The sequence below is a fragment of the Lytechinus variegatus genome, chromosome 11 (genome assembly GCF_018143015.1).
Source record: "Lytechinus variegatus isolate NC3 chromosome 11, Lvar_3.0, whole genome shotgun sequence".
NCBI lineage: Eukaryota > Metazoa > Echinodermata > Echinoidea > Temnopleuroida > Toxopneustidae > Lytechinus > Lytechinus variegatus.
The window spans coordinates 35,738,056-35,757,302 of NC_054750.1; the positions used below are offsets into that span (position 1 = coordinate 35,738,056).

Here is a 19,247-nt window from a genome sequence, read left to right on the forward strand (position 1 = left end):
ACACTGAGGAGTGTGCGGAGCAATCTTCAGGCAAAGTTGCGCCAAATGCAGGATTCCTGGTTGAGTAGCAGAGCAGATGAGATCCAGGGCTTTGCAGACAGAAATGACATGAAAAACTTCTATGATGGCCTGAAGGAAGTCTATGGTCCCTCTACCACAGGCTCATTTTCCCCCCCTCCTCAGTGCTGATGGGTCTACCATAATCACAGACAAAGAGAAAATTCTAGAAAGATGGGCAGAGCACTTCAACGGTGTACTGAACATGCCTTCAGTTGTAAAAAACGAAGCCATTGACAGGCTGCCTCAGGTCCCGGTCGATGAGACAATGGATGCCATACCAACCCTGGAGAAGACTCAGAAAGCAATCCATTCATTATCTAGTGGCAAAGCTCCTGGTTTGGACTCCATTCCAGCTGAAATCTACAAAGAAGGTGGTATGGCCCTGTCTAAGAAACTCCACCAGTTGTTTCAACAAATTTGGCAACATGAGACAGTGCCTCAGGACTTCAAAGATGCCTCCATCATACATCTATACAAACGCAAAGGAAATCGCCAAGCTTGTGACAATCATCGTGGAATATCTCTGTTGTCCATTGCAGGCAAGATCCTTGCTAGAGTCCTACTCAATCGCCTCACCGTACACCTTGAGCAAGGCCTCCTACCTGAAAGCCAATGTGGCTTCCGGAAAGCATGTGGCACTGTTGAAATGGTGTTTGCTGCTAGACAGCTACAAGAGAAGTGTCAGGAACAGAATGCTGACCTCTACTCCACCTACGTCGATCTTACCAAGGCTTTCGACACTGTTAGCAGAGAGGGTCTTTGGAGAATCATGGCAAAGTATGGTTGCCCCCAAAAGTTCATCGCCATCGTACGACAGCTTCATGATGGCATGCTGGCAAGAGTTCAGGACAACGACGAGACCTCTGACTCATTCAATGTCTCCAACGGAGTGAAACAAGGCTGTGTCCTTGCTCCCACCTTGTTCAGTCTCATGTTCTCAGCCATGCTGACTGATGCCTTCAGCAACACAAACATGGGCATTGGCATCAGGTACAGGACTGATGGCTCTGTCTTCAACCTTAGGAGGCTTAAAGCAAAATCCAAAGTTTCAACTGACTCTATCAATGACTTCCTGTTTGCTGATGATTGTGCCCTCAATGCTTCCTCAGAGGCTGACATGCAGCATAGTGTTGACAAGTTCTCTGAGGCCTGCAACAACTTTGGCCTTACCATCAGCACAAAAAAGACTGAAGTATTACATCAACCAGCTCCAGGAAAGCCATACGTTGAACCCAACATCACAATAAGCGGACAACGTCTAAATGTAGTGGACAAGTTCACATACCTCGGCAGCACACTCTCAAGAAACGTTGTCATTGACGATGAAGTCAATGTCAGACTTGCTAAGGCAAGCGCTGCCTTCGGCAGACTATACAAGAACGTTTGGAACAGGAGAGGAATCTCAGCAACAACCAAGATCAAGGTGTACAGGGCCATGGTTCTTACCACATTGTTGTACGGCTGTGAAACATGGACAGTATATCGGTGCCATGCCAGGAAGTTGAACCATTTCCACACCACCTGTCTGAGAAAACTTCTAGGCATCAAGTGGCAAGACAGGATACCAGACACTGAGGTCCTCACTCGTGTGAACCTGCCCAGCATTTACACTGTCCTGATGCAGTCTCAGCACCGGTGGGCAGGACATGTAGCTCGCATGCCGGACAAACGTCTTCCAAAGTAACTTCTGTTTGGCGAGCTCCAGGAAGGAAGACGCTCTCATGGAGGCCCAAAGAAGCGATTTAAAGACACACTAAAAGAATCACTTAAGTCTTTTAACATCAACCACAACACATGGGAACAGAAAGCCCAAGACAGAGGAGCATGGCGAACAGCTGTACATAAGGGTGCTGAAACATGTGAGGCCAATAGGACCGTAGTGGCCGTAGCCCGCAGGCAGGCCAGGAAGGCAAGGACTGCCAACCCTGTAGCAGCAGCAAATATTCCCTGTCCACACTGCCAGAGACTATTTAGGGCACAGATTGGCCTGACTAGCCATCTGCGGACCCACCAAGCTAATGATTAAACCCCAGGATGATTTGATGGTCCTCGTTGCATCGACGGACAAACAAGATAGCAATATTTAGATTTGTGCCCGTATTGGTTCAGAGCTTCAATTCTTTTGATTGCATAATTGATTCACTCAATTTCATCTTTGTGAAAGCATTGCCTGCTGATAATCAAGCTGATTGTGATTGATGATACCAATGGACATTCTTTGAGGATTTAATTGCTTAGTATTTGGTTGTGATAATTTCAGGTTGATATATTATTAGTACCAACGTGAAGAATGACATTGTGGACAGAATGCGGAATTGAGAGGTGTTTGTTCTCTCAAAAATGTTGTTGATTTTAGCTCCTGGAGCTCTTTGCATTAGATAGCTTCTTTGGTTGGATGGGGCGCACCATACAGTCCCCAACAATGAGTATGTCTGCCTTCAACTTTTCATCTGAGCTCATTTGTTTATGTCTTTCGTGATAATCTGTTTATCAATGATAATAATAATATGCAACATTTATACAACTCTTAATACAAATGTTTCTAAGCGCTGCATACTATTACCCTGGCTTTAGCACGGCTATCCTGATGGGATGCTCTAGCATTCAAGGAATTCCTTCCTAATGGATAATCATTTACTTCACCTAGATTGAGAGTGGCAAATGTATGCTTTGCCAAAGGACGTGGGTGCTATGGTGGGATTTGAACCTTGGACCTTGTAGTTCAAAGTCTGGAGACTTACCCACTGAGCCACCATACCTGTACAGTGCCCTTATTAAGGGTATTTGCAACAAGCTCATCATACAATGACTGGAGTTGACTTTGTAGGATTGAAAGCTTTTTTGAGCAATGCACTCTTTTCCTTTGATATACTGTCCTTCAGATTGCTGGCAATATCATTAGATTTGAAGGGTATGTGACTATCATCATGCTGATCATACTCAAATATTAGAATAAAAATGGCGGCAAATATTTGTTTCTAGTGTTGGCAGGATCTCAGTGTCATATACATTTTCTGTCTTATTCTCTTGCCTTTCTAGACCAATGACTCTCATATCGGACAGCTGTCTGGATACTGTGCTTTGTCACAAATTTAGGCAGTTTATACTAAAAGTTTTCTGTTCCTGGTATTCTACTAGAGTGATTAGTTTTTAATTTTGCCATATACAGGTTTTGATCAGTATCACAAATTTACAGTTCATGTTGATATGTATATAGATCATTTAGCATTATCATTAGCTCAGTAAAAAGTTATACATCAAAACCATCAATTATTGTGATAATATCCCAGAATACCATGTATTGTACAATATATATTAATAGTAATATACCAGTGTCAAGGTGATGTTAGTGTGTAGGACTATTGTAGTCACTACGAAGCTTAGCATGATGGTCGATTGGGAACCCATTCTTGTATAAGATGAATATGTCTATTTGCAAATGAAGATGTTGAAACCATGATCAGTGTATATTAGAATAATTAACAATGGCAAAAAGAAGCTGCTGAAAACTGCTTATCTAAAAAAAAAAAAGAGAGCCAATGGAGTAAATTAGAGAGTCAAAAGGGGCCTAAGCTTTCGATCCTAGCAGAATCTTCATCGGAGGCAAAATGACAAACATATAAAGTGGAACAACCATAATATAGACCACAGACATGCAACAACAACACTAGAAACAAGGAGACAAAAGGGGCATTAGTGAGTAGAGATGACCTATCAGGTTAGTTAAGGGGATGAAAGAAAAGGAGTAGGCAGACGCAAAGGGAAGTTAGTGTGAGTAAGGCCAATGAAAGACCTCAAGCCAAGAGGGATTAAGATAATGAGGCAGGCAACATCAAACAGGATCTGGAACAAAACAGTGATAGAGGGTATGAGGAAGAGATGAATAACAAGAGAATTAGCTAGAGGTGGGTCAAACAGGTAACAAAGAAAGGCATAATAAACTGGTGCAAAAGAGTGGGGAAAAAAGGGAAAGAATGGGGAACAACTGATAATGTGCAAAAGACATATAAGTATATATGATAAAGCATAAAACAAACTAAGAGAAGAGTGTAAGTGTAAATATACATGTATATCTAGAAGTATATATGATATTAATGAGGCAAAGTGGTAATGCATTGTATTTAGTTCCAACTGAGTTTATTTTGAAGTCCAAATTTTCGACGTTAAACATACGTCTTCTTCAGGGATCCATACAAGAAGTATATATGTATATAAATATATCCAAAAAGGAATGTATATGAAAAAAAATATATATACATATGGTGTAACTGATAATGTAATCCGCTAGGTGTGAGGGGAAAAAAACACAAAGACTATATAGTAGAAAAAAAACCCTGTATATATGAAAAAGAAGAAGCAAATTGCCTAAAAAGGTAAAAGCAACCCCACCCTCCAAATTAAAACATTTACTCAAATATTCACATTTGCTATTTAATATTCTGATTTTACTCAACTGCTATACACAGCACCAGCACCTGCACTTGCAATGCACCCACTTGGTCAGTAAATATCAATCTTAGTCACGAATCTTTTATGAGGCCGCCATCAATTCAAGCCTAACCGCTCACGATGGCGGTCTCCTGCGTTCATTTTTTACATTATATGTATATGTTTACATTTATAAAAGATTAATTTATACTCACATCCTTATTTGTATTTATTATGTAATATGACCACATTGCTTATATTATGAATTATTTTGTATTTTGTAATTATAAATAATTTTGTATTGTGTTTTTGAACGCAGAAATAAATGCAAACAAACAAACAAACAAACAAATATAAAAGCTGAGGTTGTATGAGAGAGGGGGTGTATCATGAAGAAACCATAGTATACATGTAAATAAGCAAAATAAATATGTGGTAAATCTAAAAGAGATGAGTGGAGACAAAAAAATTATTTAATAATAATTATATTGCCTGAATAAGGAAGGAAAAATTGGAGCTGAGCTTGTATGAGATATGGGAGGAAAGTAGAGGAAGAAACAATAATGTAGCTAATCTAAAAGAGCTGAGGGGAAAAATTATATGTATATATGAATTGAAAGTGGATAGGATTTATCTGTTTTGATGAATGAAAATTCAGGATTATCAAGTATATACAAAATCATGAAAATCAAGCACATTTTTTAGGCAAGAGAAGAAAGGTCCATGTCCCTGTGTAATAATAATGATAATAATAAAGCAATATTGACTGGCCTCGGGGCGATACGACATATATCGCCCAAACTAGATTTATATCGCCCGAGTCGAAGACGAGGGTGATATCAATTTAGTGAGGGCGATATATGTCCTTTCGCCCCCAGGCCAGTCAATATTGCTATTATTAACCAAATCAGGCATCTAGAGCAAAAATCGTTAATCTAGATATTTTTAATTTTAATAATGAGAATCTAGATTATCATGTTGAGTAGACTGGGCCTCTGAACTTTACCATTGTGACGTAATTGAAATGACGCGTCCCTGGCCTGGGGACGCAGTATCCAGCGTTGTCTTAACTTGATTACCATTATGACGTATAGCACTGCGCGGTTCAAAGACGCATGCAAAAACGCGTAGAATACCCGGATATTAGCGCTGCTTTTTATTGCCCGCTACATTTCCACGCAATTTCTCATTGACTTTCCTGAGCGGGCAATAAATTGGGCCCGTGGATAAACAAATGGAATTTTATTGACCGGCAATTTGATCCCAGTCTTCAGCAGGCAACAATGTTTCAAAGTTGCCCTGCTCAGATGTCTGATACGGTTAATAATGAAAAATACTTCTTATAATGAAAAGATTTGCATTTGTCATTATCCACCTGACTTTGATGATTTTTTTTTAAATGCCCCCCCCCCCCCATAGATTCAACTGAGAAATTTGGGAGCCATTAATTCTAGTACATTTGCAATATGAAGTATCTATATATATTTGTACTTATATTTTGCTTTATTTTGTTTAATCATAGCATCTATATCTATTGTTTGCATAATTATTTAAACCATTTTTTTTCCCTTTTCTGTAGGATGGTGGAGGTATTTCAGTTGATGGAAAGTCTAACGATTCCAGCTTATTGTCCAACTATCTAGATGAAATTAAAGCAACCATTGTTGAATCATAGGACAGAAGGTTTCACCAAAAGATATGTAATATTATACTTTAACAAGTCTCTAATCTTGTGAAGATATTATCAGAACATTTCCAGTACTGAACTAGGGGTCTGTTTCATAAAATGATCATAAAATTATGATGGACTTGATTGGTTGCTCAGCCTTGTTCACATATTAATTACCATAATTACAAGGTTTCCATTATCGCTAGTCCATTATGAAACTGTCTAAGAATATCAGCATTCATTTTGAGCCTTGTTTTATTGAAAGCTAATATGTAAAAATTAAAATATATGTAAACCCGCCCTAAAAATGCTAAGAGCAGATCTGCATTTCAATTGAGTTTGGTGAATAAAGCAGCATATTATAACTGTCAATATTTAAAAAAAAGACGAGATACAATATGTTCATGTACTTACTGTTAAAATATTGATGTGTCTGTATTGTAATATATGGGTATTGGGTTGATATGGGACTAATGTTATTACAGGTCACATGTTCAGAATGAAGTTTGGTCAATGATCCTTGTAAATGTGTATCATGTCTATGGCTTGGATTTACCATTATTGAAGAATTCTTATGATGGATAATGTAGGCTTCATATTGTTTCTTCTTTTTCTTATTTCTTATAATCTTCCAATTCAATTCAGTGTATGCAAAGTACAAACAATAAACTCATTACATATTTCAAACAATGAAAATAGTAACATTTGCATAAATACTTAGATAAGACATATTTATGTAAAAGGCAAGACTAAAAAAAGGCAATGGAAATAAATATACATGAGATAATGAGGAAGTGGTTAAATAAAGAGGAACAATTCTCATAGATGAATATTCTTGCAGATTATTTTATGTACATTCATACTTTCCCAATATTCAAATACCTTTTGTGAAGTTTGTATTTCATAAATCATCTTGTATATTACATGTATGGTATCTCCTTGGTCCACATAAATGGATTATTTATCAATCTTTACCAGGTTACAATGCCCAAAAGGAGAGATGATTAAAAAAAATTCTTGGTTGTTATTGGTAAAATAATATATCTTTTATAAAGCCACTTTTACTCCTTCAAGGATGTAACATAGACCATCACTGATCACAGTCCGTGTGATCCGGGTGCAAAACTGATATTTTTCGATCATTGCTGGAGTGAATACAGATTTAACTGGGTATTTACAAGGGAATGTACAGGAAAGTAGGGTTTCTTCAAGGATAAACAAGGTAGCACTAGGGATCTGCTTGATACGCTACACGGAATACACGGATGTTACTAGGTCCTTATACAGACCTTCAGGGAGGCTACGGTCTCTACTGGGATAAATCTAGAGCATTGGCCAAGATTAAAGTTTCTTTCTTTTTGCGATGTCTGAAGCGAACACATACATGGCCATGAACACGGACTATTGTCCATGTATGCAAACAATTGAAAAATTAGAGCCGGATAAAGCCAGTATGAACAAGGACCTCCCAGTTCCTACATGGAGCCTCCCGGATGCATTCGGTAGCATGAATGTTCACGGTGGCTACACAAACGGACACAGATGACTATCCATCCGTGTACTCTGGGATGAAAAATTGAACATGTTCAGTTTTTCTCCATCAAGGATGATGGCGCTGGATGGGTAGCCAGTGTTTACATGGTAATCCCGGACTGTACACGGATGACCCTGGATCGACAATCCGGGATGATCCGTGTTGCTTCCATGAAGGTGTAAAAGGGGCTTATAAGATTTTTGTTATTGACAGACTGCTGATTTATTTGAATTCAATATAAAAAGCATACTGTGTACTTGTCTTTATAGTATGTTAATGAGTGGTATACCATACATGTCTTTGACAGGTTTGTCAAAGCAGCTCTTATTATAAAGGTGTCTTCTCTTTTATTTCCTTTTATGCAGTATACATGTGTAAGGTTCATGTACTATTGTATCTCAAAGATAAGGGAATTATAAATGCAAGTAAGGTGACAAATATATACTAAAAGTTGTATGATAAAAAATTAGTAATGAAGATATTGTGTAGAGCTTGTATACTCTCATTTGGTAAGGATTCTCTATTATCTTCCATTTGCTTCAGTACAACATATACATGTAATTGAAAGTGAGAACACTTTTTTCAAATAGTGACTTTTGAATGAATAGACTCAAAAGCTGATGAGACCAAAAAAAAAAACACCATCTAAAAACAAACTGCTTGTAGCATAACTACCAAAACACTGTACCCAATATGATAGTTTCTCCTCTGACAGTGAGGAGACACTGGTGGCTTCATTTTTGAGAAAGACAGAAGTGACCGGGTCAGGAAGTGACTGGGTCAGGCAGTCAATTGATATATCTACTCATATTAAAAAGAAATTATTCTAAACATTCAGGAACAATGTCTTTTAGTCTTGCTGACAATAAATCCATTAGATGTCTTCAGTTTATCATTTTTGCAGTGGTTCTTTTTTTCAGACAAATTCTAAACTTGCACGACCCAAAATGAATTCTGTAATGAAGCATGCATAATTAAAACCAAATGTTTTATGTACAAAATACTCCTATGGAAGTCTAAACTGTGTAAAGAGAAATTCATCATCCCAGTCAATTTGACTTGAACTATTCTCATATTCAGTTTAATAGCTAACATATTAATGAATCCTGACAGTTTTCCTTATTCAAAGATGTATTATTATTGTGAGAGAAACTTGCAATTTGAACTATCTTGCTACTGTTTTTATGGCACAAAAATCAGTCTATTTAATACAAAAACTAATAATTTCTTAACTGTATGACCTTGCTGTTTTCTTTCTTTCATCTTACATGTACATGTTGATAGTAGATTCAATGATCTCCTGTGACACAAAGCTTTGCAATCAATCATAAATTGGTAATGGCCAATCAAAATCATTGTTCCATTTGCTCTTTCTTCAACATATTAAATATTAACTTTTTTTAAGTTGCAATTGATCACAAATGGTTTGTATTACATGGGCCCTGTTGTATACTGACATGTTGATATATTGTGCATAGTTTTATCATGTTCGAATAATAAAATTATGATATTATTTGGTTTGATGTTAAACTACTAAATCGTGCAATATAGGGCATATTTGTTGCACATCTAGAATTGATTTAGAATTTGACATTTCTGCTATGATAATGATAAGAATTACTTTGTGCATGTCACATTTAGGACTATTTTAGAGTTTTGTACTGTACTTGTATTTAATGAAAATAAATGTATTCCTTCAGTTTTGGACATGCTTTACTATTATGATATTTAAAAAAAATATTGTTTTTTTTTATTTACAGCTTTTATCATTTGCTGATAATAGGGATGGCAGTGATAAAACATCTACATCATCATTGCTGTTGATAGCAAAGTAAATTAATTATACATCCAATTCTTAAAGCAGGGCCAATAAAGATTATTTATGACAACGTTTGTATTTTATTCAATAGCACAGAAGTGGTGGATTTTAACCCTAAAAGGACAGGGATATTTGAGACGTATTTAGGACGGGGGGGGGGGGGGGGTAATGCCCCCTTCTGATCTCAGCTGCTGTTCGAGCGATCGTGCTCAACTTTGACATGCTCATTCTTTACCACATTGATTATGAGCCAGTATAAGGAAATTTTTCCTTAAATAATTATTTATTATGAATAAAATATGCAAATTTATTCATGAAAAACATTATTTGCATATTTAACACTCAATTTCAATTTAGATTTTCATTTTTTCCCTCCAGATGTCATCATTGTACTTTTATTTAGAGGTTTCCACAAAGAAAAATTGAAGCCAAATTTTTCCTTATGTATTTTATTGTCTGGCCTGCATAGCAGAATGAGACTGAAGGCACCGCTTTTCCACCGGCGACGGTGACGTCATCAACATTGAAATCTTAACCAAGGTTAAGTTTTTTTAATGTCATCCTAACTTAGAACGAATGTGGACCTATCTCATGAAACTTGGACATAAGGGTAATCAAGTATTACTGAACACATGACCAAGGTCAAAGGTCATTTAGGGTCAATAAACTTAGACCATGTTGAGGGAATCATCAAAATCTCATTCAAGGTTAAGATTTTGAAATGTTATCATATCTATATGGACTTAGTGCATAAAACTTAGACATAAGGGTAATGGTGGATCCTGCCAGAGTTTGAGGTCACATGACCAAGGTCAAAGGTTACTTAGAGTCAATTAACTGGCTATTTTGTGGGTATTTGTGGAATGTAATCATAACTTTGAAATTTTATGGATCTAGTTCATGAAACTTCATGTCAATGAACTTTGGCCATTTTGGGGGTATTTGTGGAATAGTCATTACTTTAAAATTGTGTGGATCTACATGTAGTTCATGAAATTTGCAAGGCTATCTTTATGCATTCCATAAATGTTGCGAAGTGTTGAGGAGGTATATAACCCCCAGTCCTTTTAGGGTTGATCCATCCATAGAACAAGTCTTCCTTACCATGGTCCAATCATTGTCATAACGGATTGTTTGATTGTGGTACTCAAAAACCTAATGTAGCATACTGCTTCTAATGAAACACGTCTATCTATCCAAGGGAGGTAAAGTTTATCATTGAGTCATTCCTCAAATCATTCTGATCCATATTTTTTTTTTTGTTCAATGTACAATCAATATTAAGCAATTATTAAAAAAAATAGGCATTTAAATTTTTCATTTGACCATCTACACGTATATTCACTTGTTCATCAACCTTCACATAATTGTGGATTTAGTCTATTGATAGAAATAAGGTCTGTCATCTTTTATATGAAGAAAAATTACATCTTATGAAAGACAAAGTTATTTTTGTTTTTAAAAAATTCATCATAAATCATCAATCCAGAGTTTTAAATCTGTTCCTTTTCCCGGATACATGGATGATAAGATTCACCTTACCCCCTCACTCCACTTTAACCCATTCATTGCATCCTTCATCCAACCTTCCTACTCTCCTCATCCAATTGCATCTTCTATGTTCTCTCATCAACTAACCATCCACCTCAAAACTCAAAAGCCCTGCTTAAAGCAAGCTTGTCATCCCTCAGCCCATATCAGCATACCCCATTCACCTTCGCCAACCAGTCCACTGCTTCTTCCAAACCCAACGTCTTACATCATGTCCTTAGTCTTCTTCCAATCCATCACACCATACATCACTCTCACCATTGCTCTCTCTGTCCTACTCAAAATTCCCTTATTTTCACTCAGACACCATAGTCTCACAACACTTATACACCATTCCTTTCATCTTCAAAAGACTTATATTATTGTTATCCCGTACATGTAAGTTTGTCAAAGCCTAAAAATACTCAAGAAACTCTCTGTGTAACAGAGACCAGGGAAACTGCCTTGTTATAGGAATCTAGGATTGGAGATTCAAAATAAGACTTCTTGGGACAAGAAATAGCACTAATACCACGATAACATTTTATCTATTAGATAACTCTATTAACTTTTAATTGTAGATTTGCATTTATTTAACTATCATAAATTTATCGTCTCATAGAAGAAGAAATTATTTTGTGCACTTAGCTATTTTTTTTTTTTTTTTGATCCATTACTCCTTTAGGTCCTTCCCCCAGTAAGAGTAGTTTACTGAAGAAAAGAAAAGCTATGCATAGTCTGTACAAACATACATTCCCTTGGATGTGACCCATTAGACCCTGCCTGTTTTATGGACACCAAAATATATTTGTTTTGTTGTAGACTGTGTATTTGACATTAGAGGATGGTTGATTTTTCTGTAGCAGGTTCAGAGGCGTGTTCATGATGTACATGTATTGTGTATCTAAACTTTTTTGTAATACATGTATGAGATATAATCTTTCAATATCATACTGATCATCCCCAGTGAATATTTAAGATGGAGAGTCTATTGAGACTTATATTTACATATGTTCTGTAATGTTTGCTTAAAAGAAGAAATAAAAATAGAATTTCCTTGTGAGGCTACTGCTACCACTAATACAGTATATAATGCAGTAAAAGTATACATAGAGTGATTTTCTTGCACCCTTGTCCTGGACGTATATTTGTGAATTGTGGGATACTATTGTTTTGACATTGAGGGCTGCAGTTCACAAAAAAGCACACCTCACATAAACATAGATGATGTTAATAGAATATGATACTTTTGATTAACAGGAGTTTATTGTGTACTTTTGTATTGAAATTGATCAAACATTACAGTCAGAATTGACCAAGGTGGTTTTTAAAACCATCGGTTGAACCCATGGTTTATGCAGATTTCCTGTATAAATTATGCTTGTTTGCTGTGTACCGTATGTTAAAAAAATCCAATGCTTATGCACGCTTTTGTCATAGTGCACCAAGTTGACGCCTGTTGCCGTGGTTGTCCACTCTATTTTATTAATGAGTCCACTGTTTTGAATTGATGGTCTATTCTTTAAACAGTGGACTCATGAATGAAATAGCATATTTAATCATGGCAACAGCCGTCAGTTTGGCGCACTGACAAAAGCGTGCATCAGCATGGGACATTCTTTAATATACGCGGTATTAATAAGCGTAATTCATACCAAGAAAATCTGAATAAAATGATGGGTTCAACCGATGGTTTTAAAAACTGCCTTTGTGAATTTGGGTCTGTGTGTTTGACGAAGAGGATAACAATAGATTGTGGTTTTGAATGAAACCCTTCCAACTAAAAATATGTTGATTTTGTTTCATCACAGTTTAATATTTTAGTTTGATGTCACCAGTTTTTATATGACAAGCCTTTAAAATCTTTTATGGGCAACCGATTGCAAAATTGAAATCCTTTTTTTCAGATCAAAGTTATATTTTGTTGTTTACATTGCAGCATTTCTAGTGGTGTTTATTTTCAGAGATAATGATAAGAATTTTAAAGGGATTGCCTATGGTTGCTCAGTTAATAAATGATCAATCAATAAAATAATTTAATTCTGTCCTAAAAGTGATTTCAAAGTAACAGACATTGCTACATGTTATAGTGTGTAAGTAAAGGTTGTGGACATAAATGCCCTTTTGGTATTCAACTAAATAATAGTACTTGTGATATCAAATGGTTATATTTGTAGGTATGTAAGTATATGTCTATCTGAATCATAATAACATTTCTACATCTAAATATAGGAATGTACATGTATTGTCTAAAAGAGATTAATTACTATGAAACACTATATATATATTGATATTTTCTGTTTAGGTCTAGCTCTATGTATTGAGCAATGTGCTGTGAGTGAAAGTGAATGATTCAATTTAGATGGGCAGATGAATGAAAAAAAATATAAATGTTGAAAAATAAAATATCAGACTGCATATATACATTATATAAAAGAAGCTTCATGTTGTTGTTTTACAGTCAATGTATTCGAGTGAGGTTGAAGCAAATCATTCTTAAGTACGGAAAGCCAGATGTATGTACTATTATACAACTCCCAAGAATGTTTTGTAATCTGATTGGTCCAAAGCGGATCACATGATATTCAGCGATTTGCGCTATTGCATCCAAAATGCACTATCCTGCACTCTGACGTCATACCAAAAGTACTATCCTGCATTCTGACGTCAGTGCAGGAGTGCGAGGTCTGGAATTATCTAGAATTTAGATCAAATACAGCATTCGGGGCAACTCAGTAACATGGGCGAGGAGAGGGATTGTATAAAACAAACAATGCACGCATTCTTGTGCATAGAGGACCTAAATAATGAACTCTGTGCTCGACTCGCCAAAGGAATATACCACACTCGGTCCTGCAGACCTCTGTGTGGTATATCCATTGGCTCTTCTCGCACATCATGATGTTCAGTATTTGGCCCTAGCCTGCATGCACGCGTTTACGTGCATTATATGTATATCATATCCTACACGAATTAAATCCTGCATAGTGATTGGTTCAAATAGCATCACATGACCAAACATATTCTCGCTAGGCTGTTGTAACAAAACGCCCACTAAGACAACACTATTGGGTTGCAATACGTCGATGGAGTAGTGCACCCATTGACGTCACATATCTCTCGGGTGCACTGGTTAAACCCCCCATTCCACAGAGCACAAGACCGCTGAAAGACCTTTCAAAGACCATGAATTCTGGTTGATCTTTCAGAGGTCTCTCAATGAACCTACAATGGTCTTTGAGGTCTTACCGAGTCCTGACAAATCTTACAGTGGTCTTCGTGGTCTTCATGGGCCCCAAAACTTTTTGAAACGGTTCAAAACAGTCTTACAGCGGTCTTACAAGAAAATGGTCTTTCAGCAGTCTTTCGATGAACTTTCAAAGGTCTTAATAGTCTTTCAATGATCTTTCGGCAGTCTCTCAAGATTTTTGCACAGATCACTGTAAGACTCCTGAGAGATCATTGAAAGACCAGGCAAAGTCCATGGAAAGAATTCTGAAAGATCACTTGTTGCATAAAAGATCTCTGAAAGACCATTGATAGATCTCTATACGACTAGTCTAAGATCAGTAAGACAAGAAATATCCATCAGTCTTCAAGAGTTCTTTGAAGGGTCTTTTCTGAGCCATTCCACAGAGATGACAAATTTGAGTTATCTTGAAAACCGCTGTAAGACCTCACAAATTTTAAGTCTTTCAGTGGTCTTTCAATGGTCTCCGTTCTGTGGAATGGGGGCCTTAGGGAGGTGTTTCTCCCCAGGCAAGTACCCGGCAAGTACCATGAAGGGACAGCGCAGGCATGTCTAATCCGTGTTCCGCTGAGCGCGTGGCTTCAGGAAAAGTAGGTCAGTCAGCGCAAGTAATGCAACCATGCTCTGCAAACGGTATCTATATTTTTGTTCAGATCAAGGATGAACTATACACAACAAAAAAAGTAAGTCCCCCCTAAATCAGATTGCTGTAACTTTTGAACCGAATTATTTTGAGCTATGATATTTCATAGGTGGTTTCATTAAGCAACTCCTGGGAAAAAATGAGATTGATCAGTTGAGTCACGCATGAGTAATTAAAGATTGAATTAAAAATGACCATTTTTGAAAGTCGCAAGAGTCGTTTTTCATATTGTGCAAATACAAAGTTGGGCAAAAGTTGTTTTTAGGTGAATTTTATGGTGTTATACTGCTTTACTATTCATCATTTAAAGGAGAATGAAACCTTTGGACCAAGATAGCTTGTGTGAAAACAGAAAAATCAAAGAAACAGATCAACGAAAGTTTGAGAAAAATCGGACATATAATGAGAAAGTTATGAGCTTTTGAATATTGCGATCACTAATGCTATGGAGATCCTCACGTTGGCAATGCGACAAAGATGTGTGATGTTACTCTTGAACAACTCTCCCCATTGCTTTAGTATATATTTCACTTAAATTGCCTCCGTTACATCTATCAGTAGAACATGTATTCTTTCTATAGGAGGGCATGTAATACAGATTTTTAAAGAATACATCATGGATAAAGAGTTTGTATCACCATACGAAAAAGCAAAAAGACACATTTTCAGGGTATTTCATAGTCCATCAAAGGGAAAGTTGTTCATGTGTGATATCACACATCCTTGCCGTGTTGCCAATGGGAGGATCTCCATAGCATTAGAGATTGCAATATTCAAATGCTCATAACTTTTTCATTATTTGTCCGATTTTTTTCAATTTCTTTGCTCTTATTCTTTGATTTTTCTGTTTCGACACAACTTACTTTTGCCAACATTTATTTCATGAAACTTCGCACATGGCTTCGGAGTAACACTATCCAAAAGGCGCGCACACCAAAATAACCATTCGATACGGCACAGAGTGTGTCCAAGGCCTTGAACTTTCTTCTCATTTGCATAATTTTCGAATATTGTACGTGTGCTCACTGATGCATTTAACATCGGGATTTTCATAAAAATCAAATCAAATTAACTATGCAAGGAGGTTTGTGACAGATATCCATAGTTACAAATTGCATTTTTTTCCAATAACGTAAAAAAGAGCTAATCACATACCACATGTTCATTCAAGCGTGAATGTTTAATTAAACGCCTTTGAATCATTGAAGCATGTTAATTGGTCATGAACATAACGAAAAAGTTGAGAAAAGATCATTTGCAGTTACCAAAATGAAGCAATACTTGCCTATGATGTTTGAAAATCGTATTTTTTGTTTTCAATAAATGTTCATTGAACCATGAAACGATGGATATTGTTGAAAATGACTAATCAATTCTATCATTTTTATTGATAGAAATGTGTAAAAAATTAAATTATAGCAAATTTGGACTTGTGTTTATTCAACCGTGAAATTTAGCCAAAAAGTTGTGTCGTCTTTGAGAGAGTACCTTTTACAAGCCTTTTGACTATTTTTCATAATTAGAATGTGGAATTAGTTCCAATAGAATGGAATCAAAGTCATGATATTTTGCTTGTGACTTTTGAAAAGTGACATTTTTGTCTTATGACGGTGCTCACTGAAGCATGACTTAAAATATGTCCATAACAATTACTCAGAGGGTAGCTAATAAAATTACCTACACACTCGTGTAAAAATATATTAAAAACTCGCATTGGTTCGGAAATTATTGATGTTTGTTTAAGAGGGGACTTACTTTTTTTTGTTGTGTATATATGAGAATAAGATCCAGGAGCAGATCCAGATTTCGCCAGTGGGGGGGGGGGGGGGTTCGATAAATATTTTCATCAACATTTAGGCCTATTCGTTTGGCCGCTATAATCTGATTTTTTTTGGGGGGGTTGGTTTTTCAAGGAGTAGTCCTAACTAAAGACTGAATGTTTAGTTTTTTATTGTTATAAACAAGATAAGGCATCGCATGTGGTTGTAGTACAGTATGCGAGCGCGAAGCGCAAGCCGAAATTTCAATAGAGTAACATGAAAAGGGACTCGATTAGGACTGTTTTTAGTGATTAATGAAGACCATACAAGTAGGCCCTATCACCAATTAAATAATGAGAGTGCGAAGCATGAGCTCAAATTTTTTGAAATTCCGACCTGAAAACTGGACAGGCACGTTTTTATTTAAATAAAGAACAAGCTGTGTATCTCGATCAACTGCGTAGCCAGGATTTCATTTTGGAGGGGGCGGTAAATGCACGCAAAGCGTGCCAACATGCACTTACAGAGCGCGCGAAGCGCGCTCCCTAGGGGGTGGGTGCAGGGAGGGGAGTTCCCCCCCCCCTCCCGCGCGAAGCGCGAAGCTTTCGAGGCTTCATACATTAAAATGAAAAGGAGCCGTCTCTCTTGTCTCTAATATATCAGCTCCAATTCAGTTGACTATATTGTGATTTTGAACCTTGTTTTAAAATTGATTGTGAACGCACAAAAAAGGAATACAATGGAGGAAATTAAAATAATAATAACCCCGCGCGAAGCGTGGAAGCTAGATCGTTTTGTTATTTTTTTGCCATGAAAAGGATCCCGAGAAAAGGGTGTCCTCAAAGACATAATTATTGAATACTTCCCTTGGAAAGATCAGATTTTATTACAAACAATTTAGCGACAGTGCATATCTTTAACTCGCAAAACAGAGGAGAAAAATTGTATGTGCCGGGCGAAAGATATTCCCCGCCGCGCAGAGCAATATAATTCTGAAATTTCAAAGGGCGGACGTTTCATCAAATAGATATTTTCAATACCCCCATCGGCTCTAATTCAATCGATTTTCTAGGATTATTGAACTTCATTACAAGGAAAATGGTGCGCAAAAAGTTGAAATTTCTGTGATTTATTGAAATTAGATTTAAAAAAAGGATGCCTTATTTCTTTGACTTATCCTGAAGCGCTTCATTTTGAATTGTAAAGAAACTTACGTGTCATTCAAAATTTCAAACTGAGGGCGCAAAACAGGACAGGAGATGAACGTGCAGGGAAATGACATGAAGTTTAATAGAATTTGGTAAAAAGATATTGTACTTTATTATTTAATACGACAAGAATTTTATACATTCCTCTTTTTAAATTAGGAACCTGTTTGCCCCAAAATTATGGTTGTTTAGTAATGAGCTGAAAAGCGGAGAAGTTGACTTTATGGAGGTGACGGCAGAAATTGATAAAAAGACTACCCGCCCAGAGCCGACCCGACCAGAAGTTGCGCGATCAATTTAAAAAAAGATTACTTCATATATACTTCGGCCTAACCTTACTCTAATTCCATGCCGCAATGCATACATTTGAACTTTAACTGTCAAGAAACACATATAGCTGAAATGGAAAAACAGGGTTTAGAGAAAGGTTGAGGGAAACAATTGAGATCTTAAATACTGTCATTTAACCGCGCGCAGCGCGGAAGCAAAATTCATATATAAATTTAGAGCAAGAATAAAGGAGTTTCACTTTTGAGAAAAAAATAAAGAAAGAAAAGAAGAAAAAAAACAAAGCTATCTTTCTTCTCTTAACTCCCTTTTCCTTTTCTCTCTCTTTTTTCCCTTCTTTTTTTCTTTTTGGGGACGTTTTTGGGGGTCTACCGCCCCCAGCAACGCCCCCTGGCTACGCGCCTGATCTCAATTAAATGCGAACGCGAAGCACGAGCTTAATTTTTACTGACATGATAATAAAGGGGCATTTTGAGAAAATTTTGGTAAGAATGTCCAAAGAGGATTATGTCTCTCACAAATCAAACAATGCGAGCGATCGAAGAGCTGAAAATTTTCATATATATTTTTGACATTTTGTGTAAATCAAACAAAAAATGAAAGCTTGATGTGTGAGCTAAAATATTGAGTGCAAATTGATTTCAGAACTGGATATATTGAGAGTCTCTTGAATGAGATTCATTACACAGGCAATGCGAGCGCGAATCCCGAGCGAAAATTTTTATATAAATTCTATTTTCAATTCTTCTCCTCACGACCTTTTTCGTTTCCTTTCGGGTCGGGCAGGCCGTTAAGAGGCTGTAAATAACACATCATGAGTACCTCTTTCTTACTTTTCTTTCTGTTTTTCATCGTTTCTATCAAGTTAAAGAGTACACTTTTTTCTGCAGGTGGCCAAAAATAGGCGGGGCCGGAGTCGGCCCCCTCCTGGATCCGCGCCTGAGATCTACTGTTCTAACTTATCAAAAGTCGGATATAAAACAGAGGGAAATGGAGGCTATTCATCCTCGGTCAATATCCTCGATCATATCCCAGTCTTGTAGTTCAATGTATCTCCA

General features: G+C 36.8%; 1 protein-coding gene across 8 annotated transcripts in view; it reads left to right on the forward strand.

The window, feature by feature from the left end:
* Positions 1-13,454, forward strand: part of LOC121424483 (AP-3 complex subunit delta-1-like) — a 99,096-nt gene extending 85,642 nt beyond the window's left edge. For all 8 annotated transcript variants that reach the window (XM_041620184.1, XM_041620181.1, XM_041620180.1 and 5 more), the window contains one exon: positions 6,068-13,454. In XM_041620184.1, coding sequence (XP_041476118.1) covers positions 6,068-6,163 — 96 coding nt within the window. In that variant the 3' untranslated portion in view covers positions 6,164-13,454. The remainder of the gene's footprint in view (positions 1-6,067) is intronic.
* Positions 13,455-19,247: the final 5,793 nt, after the last annotated feature.